Source organism: Leptopilina heterotoma, unplaced genomic scaffold (genome assembly GCF_015476425.1).
Source record: "Leptopilina heterotoma isolate Lh14 unplaced genomic scaffold, ASM1547642v1 Lhet_247, whole genome shotgun sequence".
In the NCBI taxonomy this organism is placed as follows: Eukaryota; Metazoa; Arthropoda; class Insecta; order Hymenoptera; family Figitidae; genus Leptopilina; species Leptopilina heterotoma.
In genome coordinates this window covers 459453-482670 of record NW_025110963.1, presented here as the reverse complement: position 1 = coordinate 482670, position 23218 = coordinate 459453, and the positions used below count along the sequence as shown (strand labels likewise).

At 23.1% G+C, this 23218-nt stretch overlaps 2 protein-coding genes across 4 annotated transcripts; one reads left to right on the top strand and one right to left on the bottom strand.

The window, feature by feature from the left end:
- Positions 1-3134: 3134 nt before the first annotated feature.
- LOC122503192 (intraflagellar transport protein 56) lies at positions 3135-16765 on the bottom strand. Its single transcript, XM_043613645.1, has 7 exons — positions 16634-16765; positions 10683-11215; positions 10245-10494; positions 7102-7311; positions 6730-7036; positions 6381-6621; positions 3135-3339 (listed from the first exon to the last, which is right to left on the bottom strand). Exons 1-7 carry the CDS (start codon positions 16634-16636, stop codon positions 3228-3230), a joined length of 1656 nt encoding a protein of 551 aa, XP_043469580.1. The 5' UTR covers positions 16637-16765; the 3' UTR covers positions 3135-3227.
- LOC122503196 (cytosolic Fe-S cluster assembly factor NUBP2 homolog) lies at positions 16725-21927 on the top strand. Of its 3 annotated transcripts, none has more exons than XM_043613652.1 (6): positions 16725-16773; positions 17113-17287; positions 17361-17449; positions 18310-18531; positions 21087-21240; positions 21584-21927. In XM_043613652.1, the coding sequence occupies exons 2-6, from the start codon at positions 17177-17179 to the stop codon at positions 21788-21790; spliced, it is 783 nt and encodes a 260-aa protein (XP_043469587.1). In that variant the 5' UTR covers positions 16725-16773; positions 17113-17176; the 3' UTR covers positions 21791-21927. The 3 variants fall into 3 exon arrangements, with proteins under 3 accessions (XP_043469587.1, XP_043469586.1, XP_043469584.1); XM_043613651.1 differs by having other exon boundaries at positions 16739-16773; positions 17032-17287; XM_043613649.1 differs by lacking the exon at positions 16725-16773 and having other exon boundaries at positions 16849-17287.
- The last annotated feature ends 1291 nt before the right edge of the window (positions 21928-23218 follow it).

Here is a 23218-nt window from a genome sequence, read left to right as displayed (position 1 = left end):
ATAATTGAATTTCATAAAAATTTAGAACTGAAGTTATTAGAAAAAGATAAAAAAAGTGAATATTTTTTGTTGAAGTCAGGAAAATGTCAGTGAAATGCAGAATCAAATTTTTAGCATTTTTGTGAGTTTTTGTGGTCGAATTTAATTTTTCGATAGTAACTTTTTTACTACTTTTTTGAGACTTAAAGCTACTTTTTTTAAAATTAATTTTCAGTGCGAAGCCTGTGAACAATATTCGCTTAAACTTTCAATATTTCTTCACACGCGAACATTTTTATATTAAACAGATATTTTCTGAGCTTCGTATGTGAATATTTATGAGAAATTTTTTAGGAAAATTTCTTCCGCTGTGTGGAAATTTTTTAAAATGTATTGAAATTTAATCAGTTTGTCTAATTTTAATAAATTTTAAGGAATCTCAATCTTCAGATAGTGTATTTAAAAAAAAATGTATGCATCGATAAATTTAGAATTTAAGTGATGATCAAATATCAAAAGCGCAACAGGTGATATGATAGAAATCGCTGCTCCCTGAAGAAAGAGCAACGCGGCGATTAACAATTATTATCATTGTCTCGCAATTATTATTGTACTTGTACAGAATTGAAAACAAAATTTACCTTGTGTAAAAGGGTGAGCAGCCTACGCCGCCCATATGCTGCCGTATAAATTAAATTCTCATCTTCTGTGGCCGGCTGAAAATTCGTGAAAATATTTCGGTAATTCATACCGCAAAACTTTAGAAGAAGTGCTTTGCGAATTAGAACCGCTACCCGACAGCAAATTGCCAAATGAAACTACGTTCTTTTATTCGATACAAAGTGGAAGCACAAGACTCAAACATTTTTTCTAAGAAAAATAATTTGAAAGAATGACTAGATATTTACAGAGAGAGAGAGAGAGAGAGAAAGAGATTGAATGAGAGAATGAACCAGTTTGATTGTATCTTAGACACTTTTCACCTGTTACTGCATTTACTCGTTAAAGTAATGGAAACTTCAATTTGATTTAAATATATTACACGCGCCCGCAAGCACACGTGTGAGTCTGCATTTAAAGTAAAAACACAATTTTCAAGTCTGGTGTAATAATCGAATTGTATGATGTGTAAAATAATTTTTTAAACGTCTCGTTAGGAGAGCAGAAAGGAAAATAAACGGGGAAAACGAAAAAGAGAATCATACCCTAAGAATTAATAAAGACAAAAATTAATTAAGCAATAATGCAAGTGACGCAATCACATTAAAAAGAAAAAAAAGAATTTGGTGCTATTTTTGCAAAGTAGATTTACAAATTCCAGGGCGGATTCTCTTTTTCTAAAGAGGAATTTACTGGATTAAAATCTGGTGTTTTCGATGTAACAAAAATATCTTTTTAAACGTTCTTTGCCTTTGGTACAATAATTAATTATTTAACGTAGTCAAAGGCATCGTTCATATACTACATTTTGGACAGTTTTAGAAAGAGGTGGAAAAAATTTTCTTTTATTCGTTTTATTTCTATTATTTCCTCTTTAAACTTCACGTCACTGTACGTAGATTGAAAGAAAAAATATTGAGAATATGTTTAAAATCGAGTTCAAAGAAAATTAAGATTAATAGAAAATATAGTTGGAGACAATATAAAGCAAGATAGAGTTGCTGTTTAAAAATTCGAAACACGACAATGAAATATTGTCTTCATATTAATTAAAACCTTTTTAAAACAGTGTACATAGTAAATAATACTAATAATTCTTAATAATACATGGAAAATTAATTCAAATAGTTAATTATTGTAATTAATAATAAAAGACAAAAGATTAACAATTGTCGAGATAACGTAAGACTGTTCATTACGGTTTAGAAAAAATTTTAATAATTTATTTTAATGAACCCAATCGAATATGTACAAACTGCAGTTGCATACTGAAATGAATGCTTAATGACTAGTCAAATAGACAAAAGCCTATGATAATATAAAATACCTGTCAGAGAAAAATTTTAAATGCTAGGAATTGAGCACACTGTCTTAAGCCTAGAAATTCGAAACCAATTGTTAGAGGACAGTCTTACAATAGAGTTAAACAGCCAATTTAAATAGTGTTTTTCAAAAAATATTGTAATTTTCCCAAATAATCTTTAAGGAATTTTTTTCAATTATCTTCTTTATAAGTACATTTTAAAAAGGTTCATTTGTCTAGTTTCTGTAACATTCATAGTTTTAGAAAATATAACATTAATTTTACTTTTTTTAAAATTATCGTGTCCTTTGGACTATCCATAAAATCCCATTAGTAAAAAAGGATAGACATATCTTTGTCCTTTTCTTACTAATGGGATTTTCTAGTTAGTCCACATGCCACGAGGACCCTTGCCGGATCTTAGGAATTATTTTTTATTTATCTAATGTTTTTAATGTCTTAAAAGAATTTATTATACATAAAGTAAAATTGCTAAGAGATCTTTAAAGTAACTGTAGGAAATCAAATAAATGCTCTAAAAATTTTCCTGTCTTTTCAACTTTTCAATAATAAATAAATAATATAAAAATATTCTTTAGATTTCTTCTTTCTATGTACTTACTTGACGCTATTATTTTCCATTTATCACTAAAGATGATAAATAAATTTAAAATAAATAAAAACTTTTCAAATAAATATATATTCTTCTTGTTATGTTTTATATTATTAACATTCGAAAATATTCAGTTTTATAAATTATATAAATAAAAATGAAAAGTGAAATTATAAAGTAAACTTTATAATACGGGGGACAGGAAATAAAAAAAGTAATAAAAATTTGTCCATGTTGTATATGAACAAATATGAACGAACATTCTTCTGTCTACTCCATTTATTAAGAAAGACGAATGAAAGTTCAAAGACTTTATTTTTCTTTACTACGTTTAAAGGGATAATGGATAAAAAATAAATTGGAGTAAATGCGAAAATCCAATATAGCCATTTCCTGTGGTTTTTTTTTTTTTTTTGTAAAACTCAACAATTTATTACTTTCGTTTGACAATGATTTTGATTATTATTTTATATATATTTATATATATTCTAATAATTATTCTTAGAAAAAAGTGAGTGTATCGCAGTTTAAATAAATATATCTATTTTATATTAAATCTAAATTTAATGAGTTGTTTATAAAAAATTATTTATATAAATACCTATACTTATTTTAGTGTATAAAATTTATTCATTCATTCATTCTTTCATTTCATTTATCGGAAAATAAAAATTAACAAGCTATTTTGTTATCTTTTCCCCATTTTCGTATGACACGAATTATTTGTTCCGACTGTGAGTTTGACGTATTCCTAAGTAGTTGAATAATTTCTGGTAAAAGTTCCCTGTAAAAAATTAATTACTATATAATTCTTTGAAAATACAAGGTTGCCACGTGACCTGAAAACTTGGAAATGTCAGGAATTTTTATAAACATTGAAAAAACCTGTAAAAGTCAGGGAATTTTATTAAAAGTACTGGAAAAATATTCAATTTCTAGAATTCATAAGAAAATTATGAATTTTTATGTATTTTTTGTTTGCCCATAAACTATGAAATTACCACGCATTCCAATACAAGACCTTCAATTTTTTCTATTTCTGTCAACAATTTATTTCAAATAAAATTATTACTTAGAAATTCTTTAATGAATAATTTTACTTTTAAATATTTCAGATCAACTTCAAAAGATTTTAATTTGAAATTTTATAAAATTTCAATTTTTAATGAATTAAATTCGAAATTGCAAATAGATTTTTGAAAATTTGTGAAAATTCAATTTGTTCTAAAATAAGTTAAATTTTTAATATTTATTTACATATTTAATTAATTATTAAAAATAGTGGATTTATAGAAGAATTTTAGTTAAAAACAGTAAAAAGAATTTATTACAACTGATTGCAGAAATTCAATTACATTTGAAAAATGTAAAATGTTAAAAAAATTGAAAATTTGTAAACATTCTCGTCAAAATTTCAATTATTTTCAAAAGTAATAAAATTCTTTTTTGGAATCCAATTATTTTTAATACAATTTTTTTTCGAATACCTCCAGAAATGTAATTATTCTGGAAAATTTTATTAAAATTCATCAAAATAATTGAATTAGGTACATAAAAAATTGTTGATAAAATTCTTTATGAGAATTCAATTTCAAGAAACATTCAATTACCCAATAAATTATTTTTGTATTTAAATAATTGAATTCTCGTAGAATTTTCTAATAAAAATTGATTCAAAAATAAATTTTAATTAAAATTTTAGATTATAATTAAATATAAAAGCATTATAGCTTAAAATTTTTAAAAATTGAATTTTAAAAAGGTTTCAAATTAATTTTAATATTTATTTAATTAATTATTAAAAATAGGTAATGGATTTATATAGAACAATTTTAGTTAAATACCTACAGTAAAAAAATTGAATTTTGGAAAAGTTACAACTGATTGCAGAAATTCAATTATTTTCAAAAATTTAAATAAATTCTCATAAAAATTTCAATTATCTTTAAAAATCATAAAATTCTTCTTTAAAATTCAATTACAATTTTCAAAAATTGTGCTCAATTCAATGTTTTTCAATATCCACTATTTTAATAAAATTTTCCAAAGAATTCAATTATTTAAAAAAAATTTTAATAAAATTCTACGCAAACATTTAATTATTTTCATAAATAATAGAATTTTTATAGGAATTCAATTATTTTCTTAAATAAATAAAATTCTTTTTAGAAATTAAATTATTTTCATAAATAATAAAATTTTTTTAAGCAATTAATTTTTTCTTTCATAAATAATGAAACTAATTGTAGAATTTAAAATGAAATTATTCTTAAAAATTTTATTAAAATCCGTCAAAAGAATTCAATTACATAAAAAATTGTTGATAAAATTCTTTATGAGAATTCAATTTCAAGAAACATTCAATTACCCAATAAATTATTTTTGTATTTAAATAATTGAATTCTCGTTGAATTTTCTAATAAAAATTGATTTAAAAATGATTATTTAAATATGAGTATAGCGTGAATTTTTGGAAATAATTGAATTTTAAAAACGTTGCTTATTAAAATCTTTGAAAATTAAAATTTTGCATACTATTAACTAAATAAAATTTATTTTTATAATTTATATTTATTTTTTATAATTTATTTTATTTATTTATTTTTTTTTATTTTATTTTATTTATTTATTTATTTATTTTTTTTTTTATTTATTTATTTTTAACTGGCAATTCTGTAGAATTAATTTTTTTTGAAAAAGTGTAATTGAATTTTGTTGAAATTATTTGAAGTTTTTATTTTCTAATATATATTTAATATTGAAGAAATTCCGAATAATAGAAATTTAGTAAAATTGAATTGTAAACAAACACCGAAAAAACAATATTCTAAATTTTAGAATACAATCTTGCCTCTTAACTATATTTTCTACGTATTTTATTCTTAAAGTTAGAATGTAATATTCCTTAAATAAAAAAAAGTTCTTAGAATCAGAAATATTCTTATTTTTTAAGAAAATTTTTTCTATTTTAATAATACCTTATATTCTAACTTTAAGAATAAAATATATGGAAAATATACTTAAATAGGAGACAAGATTATATTCTTAAATTTAGATTATCGTTTTTTTTGTGAATGGATTAGAAAATTCTCAAAGAACTTTTTCAAAAATTATTGAAAATGATTGATTTAAAGAAGAATTTTAGTTAAAAGTTCTGGAAAATAATAATTGAATTGAAATGATGTAAATAATTTTGATGTAGTTACATTACAATATTCTTATAATATATAAAATATAATCGATATCTTCATGTTTTATATTTTCAATTTTTCAAATACCAAAAACTTAATAATAATTACGAGCCAAAAATTTTTTCTTCCGCGTAGAGATTTTTATATGACGATAAGATAAAAACATTTTTTAATTTGAAACTAAAATTTTGTTAAAAATCTTTTAAGACAAACAAAATTCCTGAAATTTTTTAAAATTTCATACTATTTCCAGGTTTTCGATACAATTTTCTAAGTACCATACGTTTTCCAGGATTTCCAGGTTCTGTGGCAACTATTTTAAAAGAAGAAGTTATTGATGCTTTCGAATAATTTTACAATTAAATAAATTCGTAAATAAATGTATTACATTTTTTTGAGTATGTAATCATTTTTAGAGTGAATCAGAATATTCTTTAGAGAAAAAGACAAAAAAATTTCTTGATATCAGGAATTATGTTATTGAATTTGGTAAAAAATAAATGTAGTTTTAGAAACCTGGAAAAATTTCGTTTTTTAACCTGGAAACTCTGGGAAAGTCAGGAAATTTGAAATAGGGAGAAGCGTGGCAACCCTGAAATAATAGATAATGTAATGAAACAAGAGTGATACGAACTTGGGTAACTTTTCTGCAATAATATATTGAAATGTTCCACAAGCAGCACCACGTTTTCCTTCCCAATTTTCAGGTGTCGAATCCATTCTCTCGAGCATATCAAAAGCCTTAGTTGCATACCAAAAATCACCAACTTTATAGCAAGTGTTTCCAATTAACTGAAGAAGATTAAATGATTCCGAAGAAGTGTCCATTCTCATGTAGAGTTCCCAAGCAAATTGACTTTTTTTGTTCATTATATCTAAAATCATTTTAATAATTCTTTATTAAAATATCAATATAATGAATTAAAGTTATTTCTAAAAAGTAAATTTTTTTTTAAAATTTTTTCTTTGAAGCAGAAACTTACAACAATAAGAAAGAAGGCTGATGTAGGTGTAATCGTTTTTGTATTTTTCGTTTCGAACAGCAAGAAAAGCTTCTTCTGCTTCCTTGTAATAACCTGCTGCAGTTTGCGCTTGAGCGTAATTCATATTAAAGTTATCTTCATTAGAAAAATAAGTTTTTATAGAGTTCAAATAAACCAAGACTTCTTCAAATTGTCGATACAGAAAAAAGCAGGAAGACATTGATTGTCTACCGGGAATTGTATCACATTCTGAAGTTGATGAACCCACTAGATGAAAATATTGTTCAGCGATTTTTATATTTTCTCGCTAAAAAGAAATTCATTAGTTTAAAAAGTTGTTAATTTCAAAAATATGTATTAAAAAAAACTTACAGATCCAGTTTCTTGACCAATAACTGCATTTACTATTCCTTTTAAAATATATTCTTGAGGCACTGTTGGTTCAAGATCTTTTATAAGTTCATAAGCATCTTGAATTTCATCATGTCGCAAATAATATATTACTAAATTCAATCGAGCCTCTGGTATAACGTCAACTAAATTTGGAAGCACTTGTAATGCTCCTTCACCTGCTCGAAATACCTGTTTAATTACATGAATAATTAATCCACAATTAAAATAAATCATCCAATATAATTTTAATGATAATGATACTCCTTCGCAGTCCAGTTAAAAATCGCTTATATGTCTAAAACAGTCAGAAGAAAAAGTTTCCAAAAAAATGTCATTTCATCATATGTAAGGTTTTTGGGTTTTTTCGCTGAATTCGAATTTTGAGGTTACTTTTCCTAAATCGAAAATGGCGGATCCAATATGGCGGATAATTTTTAAATTTCTGCGTTTCGACCACAATTAATTTCTCGGGGATTTTCGAGGTCGCTGATTACGAATTTGATATCAGATTTTCAAAATCCAAAATGTCGGATCCAATATGACGACCAATTTTTTAAAAGTTGACGAATTAATTTTGTCTAAAAATATTTACTCGGGAGTTTTTAAAGTTATTAAATTCGAATTTAATGTGAAATTGTAAAAATTTTTTTTTACTTTTTCAATTACTAAACCGTACGCTACACTTTTATACATTTTACAAACCATTTTGCATTTTTAAAGTCTGATGACATCAGATTCTAATTCATTTGTAAAATATTTGTCGTCATATTGACATCAATTTTTAATTTTGACATCAAATTTGGATTTAGCGACCCCAAAAACCCCCGAGAAGTAAATTTCGATCAAATTGCATCAATCTTGAAATTATCCACCATATTATAACCGCCATTTTGAATTTTTTAAATCATCAAATATTTCACGGTTGCCAAAAAAATTTAATTTTGTTCTTCCCTGACTTTTCCCTGATTTCCAGACAGAATTTTGACTTTTTCCCTGACCCTCAAGATTATTCTGTTTCACTCTCAAAATTATTAGATACTCAAAAAAATGATCTATTTCATTTATTTACGAATTTCTTTTATTGGAAAATTATTCGAAAACATCAATATCTTCATTTTTAAATAAATATTTAATCATTAAGTATTATTTTTACAAAGAAATTAAAATTCTTCGAAAACTTTTTCAAAAAAATTAATTTTACAGAATTGTTAGTTAAAAGTGCGAAAAATTCAAATTTTCAAAGATTTTAATTTGAAACCTTTTAAAAATTCAATAATTATTGCTAAAAATTTACGCTATAATGCTTTTAATATTCAATTATTATAATCTAAAATTTTAAATGAAATTTATTTTGAAAAAAAATTTTTATTATGAAAATTCTACGAGAATTCAATTATTTAAATACAAAAATAAATAATTTATTGAATAATTCAATATTTTTTAAAATTGAACTTCTATGAAGAATTTTATTAACAACTTTTGAAAATAATTAATTTCTTTTAAGGAATTTAATCAAAATTTTACAGAAATTTATTGAATTAAAGAATTTTATTACAATTTTTGAAAATAATTGAAAACTTTTGAAGAATTTTATTAAAATTTTTGTGAATAATTTAATTCATGAGAAGAATTTAAATACCTAATAATTTATGAAAATAATTGCATTCATTCGAAGAATTTTATTAAATTTTTGTTTAAATAATTGAAATTTTGCCAAGAATTTTATTGAAATTTTTCAAAATAATATACTTTTTGAGAAGAATTAAGCTATCTATTTACAAAAATAACTTAATTCTTGACGAGAATTTTTCACAAATTTTGAAAATAATTTAATTTCTGCAAAGTATTTTATTACTTTTCAAAAGAATTTAATTCTTGTGATAAATTTTTATACTTATGTATGAAAATAATTGAATTTTGGAAAAGAATTTTATTATTTTATTGCAACGAATTTTATTATTTTATTGAATAATTGAATGTTTCTTAACATTGAATTCTTTCGTCGATTATATTCAAACTTGACAACATTTTCTCAGAAGAATTCAATTATTTAAAAAAAATTTAGTAAAATTCGTTGCAAGAATTCAATTATTTTCATAAATAATAAAATTATTCACAGGATTTCAATTATTTTTAATACAATTGTATTTTAAGTAAATTCTTTGAAAAATGTAATTATTTTTAATAATTTTAAAAAAAGTTCCTTCAATTAAATATTAAATATTTATAAAATAAAAACTTGAAATAATTTTTTAAAAAAATCATTTAAACCTTTTTCAAAAAAATAGTTCTACAAAATTATCAATTAAAAATAAGAAAAATTCAAATTTTAAAAGATTTTAATTTGAAACGTTTTTAAAATTCAATTATTTCTAAAAATTCACGATATAATCAATTTTTATTAGAAAATTTTACGAGAATTAAATTATTTAAATACAAACATTGATTGAATTCCTAAAAGGAATTTTCTTTATTTATGAAAATAATTTAATATTTGCGTAGAATTTTATTAATTTTAATTCTTTTGGAAAATTTTATTAAAGTATAAAGGACATTGAAAAGCATTAAATTGAGTAAAATTTTTGAAAATAATTGAAATTTGACAAGAATTTCATTAAAATTTTTGAAAATATTTTAATTTCCGAGAAGAATTTTATTACTTTTGAATATATAATTGAATTCTTGACGAGATATTCATTCAAATTTTTGAAAATAATTTAATTTTTACGATGAATTTTATTAGTTTTGAAAATAATTGAATTTTGCGAAGAATTTTATTAAATTTCCTAAAAATAATTGAATTTCAATGAAGATTTTTGTTATTTATGAAGATAATTGAGTTAAAACTTTTAAAATAATTAAATAATACAAAAAAATTAATTTTTGTCAGAAATCGAAAAAATTGAAATTTTTGTATTAGAATTCCTGGTAACTTCATAGTTTATAAGGCAAACAAAAAACCATCAAAATTCAGAGTTTTCTCATGAATTTTAAAAATTTAATTTTTTCCAGTACTTTTAATAAAAATCCCTTACTTTTCCCTGATTTCCCAGACCAGTGGCAACCCTGTTATTTGCATTACAAGGAATGTTACTTTATAATATTAATAAATTGAGACATACCACCATATTATGCTGTATTAAATCATTCCCAAAATTGCAGGATCCTGAAAGTTTTTCAGTTAGATTTTTCATTTCGGCCTGAGCAGCTTTTCCGTTGTAAAGTCGAAAGTGATTGCATGCTTTGAGATTAATTGCGATTGCACTATCAGGATATCGTTGCAAGTAGACTTGAAGAACTTCCTGAGCAGCGTCATAGTAATCCAGTTTGTAATAACACAATGCCACATAAACATTAAGGGCAAAATAATCCCTGAAATGAATAAATATCTACGTTCAGATATTTACTAACATGATAAAATAGTTGATTTCTTGTAAAAGGGTGCAAAGTATTTTTTTGACCCCGAAAACCCCCGGAAAAGAAATTTTAAAAGATTTAATTACCTTAATTACCTTATACTGTTTATTAATATACTATTTTTAGAAATTCTTTTTTCTTACCGGTTACTTAGAAGAACCTTTTTATAAATATCAATCGCTTGCTGATAATGTGCCCTTAAGTAATGAATAGATGCCAAACTTAATTGATCTTCAATGACATCTTCCAATTTTGTGTGATACACTTTTAACTTCTCGTCATCATTCATTTTGTGGCACAAGTGAAATAAAATTCTTGTCTTTAAGGAACTTTCTGGTGCACGTGAAAGAATTTTTTCAGCTTCTGAATACATTCCTAAGAAGAAATAGCAGCAAGCTAAGTAAGTCAATAATTCCAGAGGCTTCGTGGGTAGATTTTTATTTTGCATATCTTCATAGATTGTTGCTGCTTTCCTGTGATCTCCTAGATGAAAATAACAGTAAGCAATCCACAGATCAATTTCTATGTTAGGCGAGGATGATTCATTAAATTCTAAGAATGTCACTGCTCCTGTATAATCTCTTTTCTTGATGAATTCTTCCAATTTTGGAGTATCCCTCTTAGAAACTGATTTCTTTCCTCCATCAGCCGAAACTGGTTTTGTTCTTGACAGAATCTTCAAAAAATACATAATTTTGTAATAACAAGTAATTAATAATTGGTGTGTTAAAAATTATGGAGAAAAATTTTAATTTATAATGGATTTATATAATTTTTATATTAATTCTCTTTTAATATTAGAAAAGTACAACACAAATAAATGTAAAATTTCATTACATACACTAAATAACTAAAATTGAGAGACCACCCATTTTCAGCTAAATGAAAGATACATTTTAAAACATAAAACTTATGGAAACTAAAATTTCGTTTGTTTTTATTTTTTGAAAGATCATAAAATTTTGAAAAGAACAAGATCTTTCAAAAGTCATTTGGCCAATATTTTATTTAGATATTTTTAAAAAATCGTCATTTTCAATGTTTCACAAAAAATAACTTTTAAAATAATGAACGCTTTTTAATGAACTTAGACTTATTTTAAATGTGATTTTCTACAGAATGGGAATTACTTATAATATAGGCATTATAACGTGTAATTTTTTTCTTAGTATTCAGGGCGTCAAACTTGGACCAAAAAAATTCAATCAATTTGAAACAATCTTATTAACAAAAAAATAATTTTTGAAATCCATATTTTTTTTATTACATGGAAAAATCTACACCATAATTATGTTTTATATATTTTCTAGAATATGTAGTTTTTAGTACAAAAAAATTAATTCAAATTTCTTGAATTTTTTCTGTCTAACTTTGAGGACCAGCATTTTTAAAGAAAAAAATTACACGTTAATGCGTCTATAAGTGTAATTCTCATACTGCAGAAAATGATCTTTAAAATAATCCTAAAATCATTCAAAAGCGTTCATTATTTTAGATGTTATTCAAATTTTTGTAAAACATTGAAAATTACGATTTTTTTAAAATATCCGAGAAAATATATATCTAAATAAAATACACTGAAAAAAAAAAAAGTATTGAACCAAGAAAATTTTTCTTGGTTGAAGTAAATCGTGGGATTGAATACGGCCAAGACTATTAAAGTATTGATTCAAGAAAACGATTTTCTTGACATAGGATATTTGGGAGAAGAACATATATTCTTGATCCAAGAAAATATGGAATTCGACCAAGAAGTTAGTCTTCTTATACGAAATATAAAATGTATTAAATGAATAAAATATTTTCTTGTTCTAAGAATATATATAGATGATTGAATTATTTTATTCGATTCATTCAATGTTTTGTAACGTTCGTTCAAGTAATTCAAGATTAAATGAAGAAAACATTTATTTTGTGAGAAGAACAGATATTCTTGATCCAAGAAAATATGGAATTCTACCAAGAAATTAAGTAGCATGTAAGAAATGCAGAATATATTAATTCAAAATAATTTATGTATCAAATCAAGAAAGTATGTTCTCTGTCCGAGAAAATATTTTCTTGATTTGAGAAAATTTATAGTTTTCAATCAAAAAAATACTTTCTCAATACAAGTAAATTATTTACTTAAATTACCCCCCCCCCCTTACCTCCATCCCATCTTTTCTAATACTTAGGTCAAACATTTTTATTATTTAATTAATTAACATTTATATTTTTTATTTAAATAATTAAATAATTATTATTTTACATATATATTTACATTTAATTAATACTTAACACAAATACAACAAATATACCTTGAAAGAAAATTTTCCACGGTCGGAGGAATTGAACTCGGGTTGCACGCACCAGAAGCCGTCACGCTACCACTATGCCATCCTAGCCTCAATGGACAGTTTTCAAAAACTGATATTTAAGTTGCATATACATTTGAAGAAAAATATTTTCTTGGATCAAGAACACCGGCATTGTGTTAAGTAAAAAAAAGTTTCAAAGCAAATAAATAAAATGATTCGATTCAAGAAACATGAATTCTCCAGACAATACTTTATTATTTCGCTTAAGAACATGATATTCTAGATTCAATACTTTTTGGTACTTCGGAAAAGTAAAATATTTGGTTGAAATAATTACATATTTAGTTCCGCCAAATACTACATTCTTAATTCAAGAATTCTGTTCAATGCTAATAATTACTTGACACAAGAAAATGAATTTCTTTCTTCAAATAAATATGGGATTAATTGAATATAATTTTTAATCGACTTGAAACAAATATTTACTTATATTAAGATCTTACACTTAATTGAATTGAATAAATAAAATATTTCATTCCAGAAAATATAACATTCTCGCAAGAAATTAATGATTTTGAAACATGAGAATATAGAAATGCTTCAAGTAAAAGAAATGCTTAGATTAATTAATATTTCTTTGAAACAAAATAATTTTTAATTGAGTTGAAACAATTATTAACTTGTATTAATCTTCCCATTTTCTTGGCTCAAGACTATGGGTGTTGGATGAAATAAATAGTTGCTTTAAAGGAAATAAAAAAATTATTTGACTCAAGATACCAAATGACTCAAGGTAAATTACTTGACGTGAGAACATGATATTCTTGATTCAATACTTTTTCGAGACTTGGCGCATGTAAAACAGTTCGTTTGAAACAGTAAGATATTTACTTATGTCAAACCCATATTTTCTTATTCCAATAACTTTGATCAATGCTCAAAATTACTTGACACAAGAAAATAAATTTCTTCCAATAAGAAAATATGGGTTTGTTTCAAGTAAATCAGGTCAAGAAAATGCATTTACTTGATTCAATGAACTTTTTTTTTCAGTGTACTGTCCAAAGGACTTCTGTAAGAATTTGTTCTTTAAAAAAATGTATATCTTTCAAAAAATAAAAAAATTGTAGTTTCCATAAATTTTATGTTTTAAAAATTTTTATATGAAAATGGTTGTTTTCCCAATTTTGACCGGTAGTAGTGTTAAGTAATTGTACTAATTAATATTATTAAATTAATTTGCTTGTATATTAAATTTTATGCATTTTTTTTAAATTTTAATTTTCATCAAATTATATACGTGAATTTGATGAAAGTCAAAATTTCTCAATTTAATGCTAAAATGTAATTAAGAAAGTTGATAATTAATAATATATTCTAATTTTAGTTAGAACAAACAATTTTTACTTAAAATTAAAAATTTTGTTTTTTTATTTAAAAAGTAATTGAGTCAGAATTTCTCAAACAGACCATTAAAGAAAAATGTTTTTTCCATCAAAAATGATTTTGTTTACCTCATATGGTAACAAAACGGCCGAAAAATTCTATAAAAAATGATTTGTTAATGATATTAACAATTTAGTTTTTTTGTAGTTTTAAATAAAAAAAAAATTGTTTTCTCGAGATCCAGTTGATCTATTTAAAAATAAAGAAAAGGATTTTCTTCGTCATGAAACAAATGTATTTAAAAATAATTTTTGTTTTTAAACAAATTCATTTTTAATTGTTTTTTATATAATTTGTTTGAAAAATGTCAATAACAAATTGTGTTCAGGGCCTCCTAGAAAAAAAGAAAAATTGTCTAGAATATTGTCCACATGCCCCTGAGTATAAAATCGTTGAGAAAAAAAATGTACGTCAATTACGAAAAAAGTTACTAAATCTACAAGTTATACAAATGTTAACAGTCATTATTTAAGAAAAAAGTAAAATTATTAGTATATTTATATAACATTTTGGTTAAAATATAATAATATTATAATATAATTTAAAAATATAATATTTAAGACTACAAAGAAACTTAATTGTTAATAACATTAAAAAAATTTTTAATGTTATTTTTTTTTAATTTTAAAAATTTTTAATTTTTTTAATCATTTTCGGACAACATCATTTTGTAACAACAAAATTTTTTTATGTGATCCGTTTGAGAAATTCTGACTCAATTAGTTTACTTTACAGGTCTCGGTTAAAGTATTTCATAAAAACTTTTAAAAATCGATATTTGAAGGAATTTTAATTTCAAATTTTAAAAATAATTAAATTAAAAGATTACTTAATGAAAAATCTTCAAATAAAAATTTTAAATTAGAAAGTTTTATTAAAAATTATAGATCTTCAAAAAATTAATTTATTACGGAAAAATATTATTGTCGAATTAACGTCATTGATATCAAAAGGGGTCAAAATTCGATTAATCAATTTGACGATCAATTTGACATAAAATTGATGAGTTATAGGTATTTCTCTTTGGGAAATTTCTTAAAATAGGAAGCATTTTTTGAAAAAAAAAATTCGTTTTTAGGCTGAAAATGCTAAAAATACCCCTATTATTAATTTTTTTTATTTGAAAATTCATTTGTTTATTTTTCTAATTAATTTATTTTTCGGATCATAATTTTATCATAATTTTTTTATATTCTGTATTTTTTACATAATATAAAAATTATGATCTGATATTAGTTATAGAAAAATAAACAATTGAATTTCCATTATATACAAAAATTGAATATCAATGGCATTTTTTAGCAACTAAAACAAAGATTTTTTTTAAAAAAATGCTTCAAAAATTATGAAAATTAATTTTTTCATTTGGAAATTTTTTTCTGGATTCAAAAACATATTTTCGACAAAATTCCACATGAATTTCCAAATCCACCAATTTTTAAGAAAAATAAAAATTCAAAAAGGGTCAAAATATTTTCTGACCGATTTTATTTTCTGACCATTGGATTCCTCACAAAATTACTTTAAAAATAATTTTGTGGAATATTTATTATTATAAATTATTATATTGGAATTATTTTCTTGATATAGTTAAAAATATCGGTGTACCCTGCCCTTAAAAAATGATAAATAGCTTTAAAAATTTAGCGCGCAAATTAAAATAGCTTAGCTTATTGTTACCCATGCGCGATTTCAAATAAAAATTTTTTTTGAATATTTTGACAATACTTTCGAACAGCAAAAACAAAAGTACCACTATTAAACCAGGTTTAAATAATCTGTGCCTTGAGTGCTTATGAAAATCTTTATGAAAAGGTTTTGCAGAAAGGAAAGAAAATTTATTTCATTTTGCGGAAACAATAACAAAACTGCTTTTCTAACATTATTGATAAAGAAAAAAAAAATTTCTTCTGGTTTTTGTTAAAATTAATAAATTTATATTAATATACAGTTAATTTTAATTCAATAATTTTAACAAACAAAAATTGTTTAGATATATACAATAAAGTTTATTTAACAAATGTTTGTTATTTTTACAAACATTTGTTAAATAAACTTTAAATAAACGTGATATAATTAAAACATATAAGGATTTAAAATGTAGAAATAATATTAAAACATTCATAAAATGCTATCGTGAAATATATATAAAAGAAATATAATATAAATATTTTAAATAAAATATATATATTTTATTTAAAATATTCTATAGAAGTGTTTGTTAGGCGGTGCTTAGAAATATATTGATTTGAAAATGAGTTTTTAATTTAAAAAATTTGTGAAGTGCAGAGAAAAAAATAATTAATAAATTCAATAATTTGTGATTAATTTTTTTTTTTAATTTTTACCATTTTTATTTCTACTTGTGTTGTGACCAACTTGTAAGTTATTACTGTAAATTTTATTGATTATTTTACTTCCAGGAAGGGAATGTTTCTTTTATGAAAGTTGAAGTATCTCCCTCTTTGGCGCTGTCATCGTATCAAAGGTCAAATGTCAAACTAAAAACAATTAAACAAATTAATTGTTTTTAAAAATATTTTATTTTTCACATTTTAATTTATATAAAAAAATTCAAACTTAGAAATAATTATTTCTAGAAATTTATTAAAAATTTGTTAAAGATTATTTATAATAAAAGTAACGTTCTAATTCTCACATAAAAAACTATTACTGCAAAAATATTTATTAACTTTAACATTGTTTTCAAAAAATTGTTAATTTAAAAAAAAATTACGTTATACAGCATAGAATATACGGAATATATACGTTTGTTCCTTGCTCAGCTGTTGAAGGAGAGTCTTATTTTTTTCTTGGAAACTTGCAGAGGCGTGATTCAAAAGTTGATTCAGCGCACACCGCAAAGAAGCGAATTTTAATAGTATTTTAAAATGTTGGAAGGTATTAAACATATATTACTGGTCCTTTCTGGTAAGGGAGGAGTTGGAAAATCAACAGTTAGTACACAATTGGCTTTGTCATTAAAAGAATCTGGATTTAAAGTAAGTTTCTTTAAAGAATATGTTTTTGAGGTTATGTTTACATGGAATATATGCAATAAAACATTTATTTCAGGTGGGTATTCTCGATGTGGACCTTTGTGGTCCTAGTGTTCCTTATTTATTAAATTTAGAAGGCAAAGATGTTTATCAGTCGACAAATGGGTGTGTATTTTATAATTATTTTAATTAAAACTGATAATCTTGTATTCACATTAAATCTTAAAAATTTGACATGTGTTTTGAAAACAAAAAACCATGTATATAGGCAATGGTGTATACAAAATATTTAGGGCCATTCTACGTGAAGCGGACAACCAAAAATTTTTATTGAAAAAACTATTTTTAAAATACTTTTTTAAAATATAGCTTAAAAATATTTATAGCATGAAAAAATTATGGCACTTTATAGTAAATTTATTAGTCTTTAATTTAGATATTTTTAATTTTTAAATTTTATTAAAGATCTAAAGTTGAGTAATTTATTTATTTCCATTTAAAATTTATTATTGAATCTTTCTGTATTACAATTTTATTATTTCTTTCTTGCTTATTACACTAAGAGCAACTGTATGAAAAATAAGATTTCAAAAATTAATTTATTGACAACTTTGAAAATAATTAATTAATTTAAAATTTTGACTGTAAAGGTTCGATTGTAAGACAAAAATTTTCAATTTTCACTTTATTTTTAAATGGCAAAATCGTTGATTCAAAGTCGTAAAATTTAATCATTTCTAATTAACTAAATTATCTAAAATTATATTTAATAAATAAGCACCTTAAGAAAGAATTTAATCTATATAGAAACTAAAATTTCTTAATTGTACAATTGATTATAATTATTAACAGTAATAAAATTAAATTCCAATTCATATTTTATTTTTATAAAATAATTTGAATTTCAAATTTTTAAATTCTATCATTTTTGAAATTTTGAATTTTACATAAAAAAAGTAAATAAGAAGGTGTCCGAATTAATTAAAATTTTTCTATTTATGTGTAAAAATAAATTATTTTATTAGATGGGTACCAGTGTATGCCGATGCTGAACAAAAGTTGGCTGTCATGTCAATAGGATTTATTTTGCAAAATCGAAACAACAGTGTAGTTTGGCGAGGTCCTAAAAAAGCTAGTATGATAAAACAATTTTTAAACGACGTAGTTTGGCAAGACATCGATTATCTCATCATAGATACACCACCCGGAACATCAGATGAGCATATTACAGTTATGGAAGAACTAAGGTACTAATAAATTTGTTTTAAGGTGGTTCATCCAAGAGAATGCAGATCTCTAGAGAAATAATTAATAGGGTCAAACAATTATATTTCGAATAAAGTCGTTGCGGCCTAATTTTTAAAAAATGGAAATTTATTGAAATAAATAAATACTCACAGAATATAGAGTATTTTTTATGAACTTTCGGGATTTCGTATCACTTTCATAATAAGAAACCATCTTTAATTAAAAGAAAATAAACAATTTTAACCTGATAAATAGTGCAATTTTTGAATCTTTATATATAACAATTCAGGAATCGCATACTTTCAACTCAATATTTCTTGTATATTTAAAAGAAAAATTAAGAAAGTGATAAGAAATCCTGAAAATAATGAATCAATAATTCTTTTTGTACGTTTAAGAATTTTTCTATGCTTTTTTTAAATATTTTCTAATTGCTAAAAATGTGCCATTTTTCTGCACCTTCTCCAATTTACACTCATATTTTAAGAAAAGTAATAAATATTTTAACATAATTCTTTTCATTTCGTTTTCCAGAGATCATACAGATTCATTTCTAAAAGTATCCATTTTTTAAAAAATTAGACCGCAACGACTTTATTTGAAAGATAATGTTTTCACCCTTATATTTTTTAAAATATCTCTTAAATTATTTTCAATTACATATTTTTCTTTAGTTAGTAAAGTTTCATCAACATTTCTACTTAAAAGAAACAGGATTACAAATGGAATATTTAAGCTTTACTTTCACATAAGTTTCATTGAAATCTAAGATAAAGTGTTTCGAGATATTCAAAAGTTGATCTTTCAAGCTTAATACTTTATAAAAATTATACAATTTAAAAAAAAAAAATTTTATCGTAAAGTTAAGAAATTTTTCTTTCAAAACTGCTAATGAGAAATAATTATTTGAAGAGTGCTTTACATTTAATTGTTCATAAGGGGGTTGTTTTCAAATAAAATGCCTCTTATGCAGTTTGCTATGGTCAAAAATTTCTGCTACATCGCTTTCATAGAAGTTTTCAAAAATGATTTGATTTTAATTTAATATGTTAAATGGTGGAAATAAGTTCTTCTAGATAAATGCAAGTCTGACAAGAATGATAGGAACCTTGACAATATACTGGATTAAAAGTTATATTAATTGTTTATCAATTTACATGTTTACAGGAACTTATTAATTTTATTAATTTCTCATATAGTTTATTCTTTATTAAAGAACTAATGAAATAAATAAAACTTTATTTCACAGTAATAAAGGCATAAAAAACAAAGAATAGTTTTTCTTTTTTACATATTTATTTTCCTATTTAATGTTTTTACAGCTTGAGATTCTTCTTCTAAGAGCGAATTTTTAATAAAAATTGAATTTTCAAAAAAAGACCCTAATTAATATTCTGATTCACTCTAAATTAAAAGTTATTTATGAAAATAATTGAATTATTGCAACAAATTTTATTATTTTATTGAATAATTGAATGTTTCTTAAAATTGAATTCTTTCGTCAAGTTTTAATAAAATTAATACAATTTTGAGGAATAATTGTATTTTTCGAGGAATTTATTTAAAATTGTATTAAAAATATTTGGAATTCTTCTATATGAAAATAATTAAATATTTTATTTTTATGAAAATAGTAAATATTGAAAATGATTGAATTGCGATAAACTTTTGAAAATAATTTAAATTTTGCAAAGAATTTTATTTAAATTTGAGAAAATAATTGAATTTTTGGCAATAAATTTTGCTATTAAAGATAATTGAGTTCTTGACGATATATTTGCTAAAATTTTTAAAAATAATTGAATTTCTTCGAAGAATTTTATTACTTTTGAAAATAATTGAATTCTTGTGATGAACATTGTTATTTATGAAAATAATTGAATTTTTCAAAGAATTTTATTAAAATTCCTAAAAATAATTGAATTTCTGTGAAGAATTTTATTATTTATCAAGATAAATTGCGTTAAAACTTTTGAAATAATTAAATAATAATATTAAAAAATTCATTCCTGTCAGAAATAGAAAAAAATTTTGAAGGTTTTTTATTAGAATTCGTGTTAGTTTCATAGTTTATAAGGCAATAAGAAAAGACACCAAAAAATCCAGAATTTTCTTATGAATTCTAAAAATTTAATTTTTTCTAGTTACTTTTAATAAAAATCCCTGACTTTTCCCTGATTTCTCTTACCAATTCTAATTCCCCTGATATCCCTGACCTGTGGGAACCCTGACTTAGTTTTTTTCCAAAATTGATCCCTGGTTTTGTTATTTATTTATTTAAGAATAATATCACTTAGGTATTTTTGATATTTTTGGATGAGAAAGTTAAGTTTCAAAAACTATTACCTATACTTGAAAATTGAATAAAATTTGAAAAATTAAATTAAATTAAGATTACAAATCACCTTTTAGGTGACCTCGAAAAATGGTTTTAAAAAACAGATACGTAATTTTTTTTCCAAATTCGAAATATTGTTAGATAAAATTAAAAGTGAATGCTTTCTTGGGGCACTTCTTGTTCAAATTTGAATTAAATAATTTATCTAATTAATAGGAAAGTCACATGTGACGGGGCAATAATAGTAACAACACCACAAGCCATTGCAGTAGATGACGTTCTAAAAGAAGTGACATTTTGCCGTAAAACTGGATTACCCATAATAGGAATTATTGAAAATATGAGTGGGTATGTCTGCCCAACGTGTAAAGTAAGCTAATCACAAATTATATTTTATAATCAAGTAGTTTAAAAAAAAGATTGGGGGTGATTTTTCCAAACCAATTCCAAAGAATTTGATCCAAAAGATCCAAAGTTTCACAAAGTTGCTTTCAGTGGAACTTGTTTTGTGAAAAAGGACATATATATAATAATTCCTATATACAACTGAATATAGAAAAATTAAAAAATTATTAGTCTTGGAAAAATAACTTTTTGGAAATATTATTTTTGAAAACAAACATTTTTGGAAAAATTGGTTTTGAAAAAATAAATTGATAAAAGTGGCCCCCTATGAAGAAGAATTGTAAATGAGAAATAAATTTAATTTGTAGGAATGCACAAACATTTTTTCATCAGGCGGTGGTGTGTCATTGTCAGAAATGGTGAAAGTTCCATTTTTAGCAAAGCTGCCTATCGACCCAGTGATTAGTAAATTGGCAGATAAAGGCAGTTGTGTTCTTACAACTTTTCCTGATAGTCAAGTCGCCCAAGTCTTTAAAAAATTAGTAGAAGAAATAACAAAAAGCAAAGAGGCTTAATTGGAAATTAACAAATTAACATTCTACTTTGTATAATGTACAGTTTTTCTATTTGTAGTTATAAGGAAAGATGCAAGATTTTTATATATTGAATAATGTACATTTTTAAATAAAATATTAAGCATTTTATAAAATAATTAATTAATAGTGGCCAATATTATTTATTTTTAAATAAAATATGTACTTAATATATTTTTGATAATATTTCCATTCAAAAATTAGATTTGATTAGAATAATTTCTTTTGACTCTGTATCAAAAAAAAAAAAAATGAAAATGGATTTTTTTATTTTAAGATTTGATGAAAATTACAGAAGTTTCGAATTATTGAAATTTAATGTTTTCAGGAACAGTACTTTTCGAAAGCGTTTTTTCCCCTTAATATCAGAAAACTTAATCTTTAAAAAAAATTGTTTTAGAGTACAACAGGACAATAACCAGAACCAACAAATAAATACAACTTTTTAAGCACATTATCAATTAAAAGACTTTCTCAGGATTAAAAAGTCTTAATATAAAACAACCTGAGAATAATTATATTTAATAAAATAAGCAGTTTTGAAAAATATAAAAAATAATCAAAGTTTTAAAGAATTTTAATTATACAGTCAAACTTGCTGGAATGCAACTATATTTTAAAAAAATTTTTGTAATCAGAAATGTCCAACAAGAATTATTTTCACTTAGTTTCATAATATAGTAAAAATATTACAAAATTAGATTATAAAACAATTTTCACTGTAATTTTTATTAATTTTAGACTTGATTTCTCCGAAATTCTATTAAATCTAAAAACTGAGTGGCCGCTGGGCCGGGAAATGACAGAGAATTTTTTGGACCGAAAAAACCGGTCTTGGCCGAGAATTTAAAAATTTTTTATTAAAAAGTATTTTTTTTAAACACTGATTATTTTGCGAGAAAAAATCGTTTTTTATTTTGTAAAAATTAAAATAAATATTATTATTTAAAATAAATATTCAGAGTTGCCAACCAAGGTCAAGGAAATCAAGAAAAAGTCAAGGAATTTTATCAAAAGTATCAATTTCTAGAATTCCTAAGAAAATTTTGAATTTTGTTGTCCAACGTAACAGACAAAAAAAAATAAAATGTTAAATTTAGTTTTAAATTCTTTCTATTTCTGACAACAATATTGAATAAAATTAAATTTAAAACAATATTCTTTAAAACAATAATTCAATTATTTTCAGTACAATTCTAATTAAATTCGTCTAAAAAAATTGAAAGAGAGAAAATTTCACATCCTTTGAAATAGTGAAAAATAAATTAATTTATAAATTTTTTTTGCAATAATATTACCACAAAACTTATTCTCTAAATTTGAATTAGTAAAAATGTGAACTAATTAGGACAAAAGTGATACGAAAATTTCTAAGAATTAACTATATTAATATTAACTATAATAATTTGA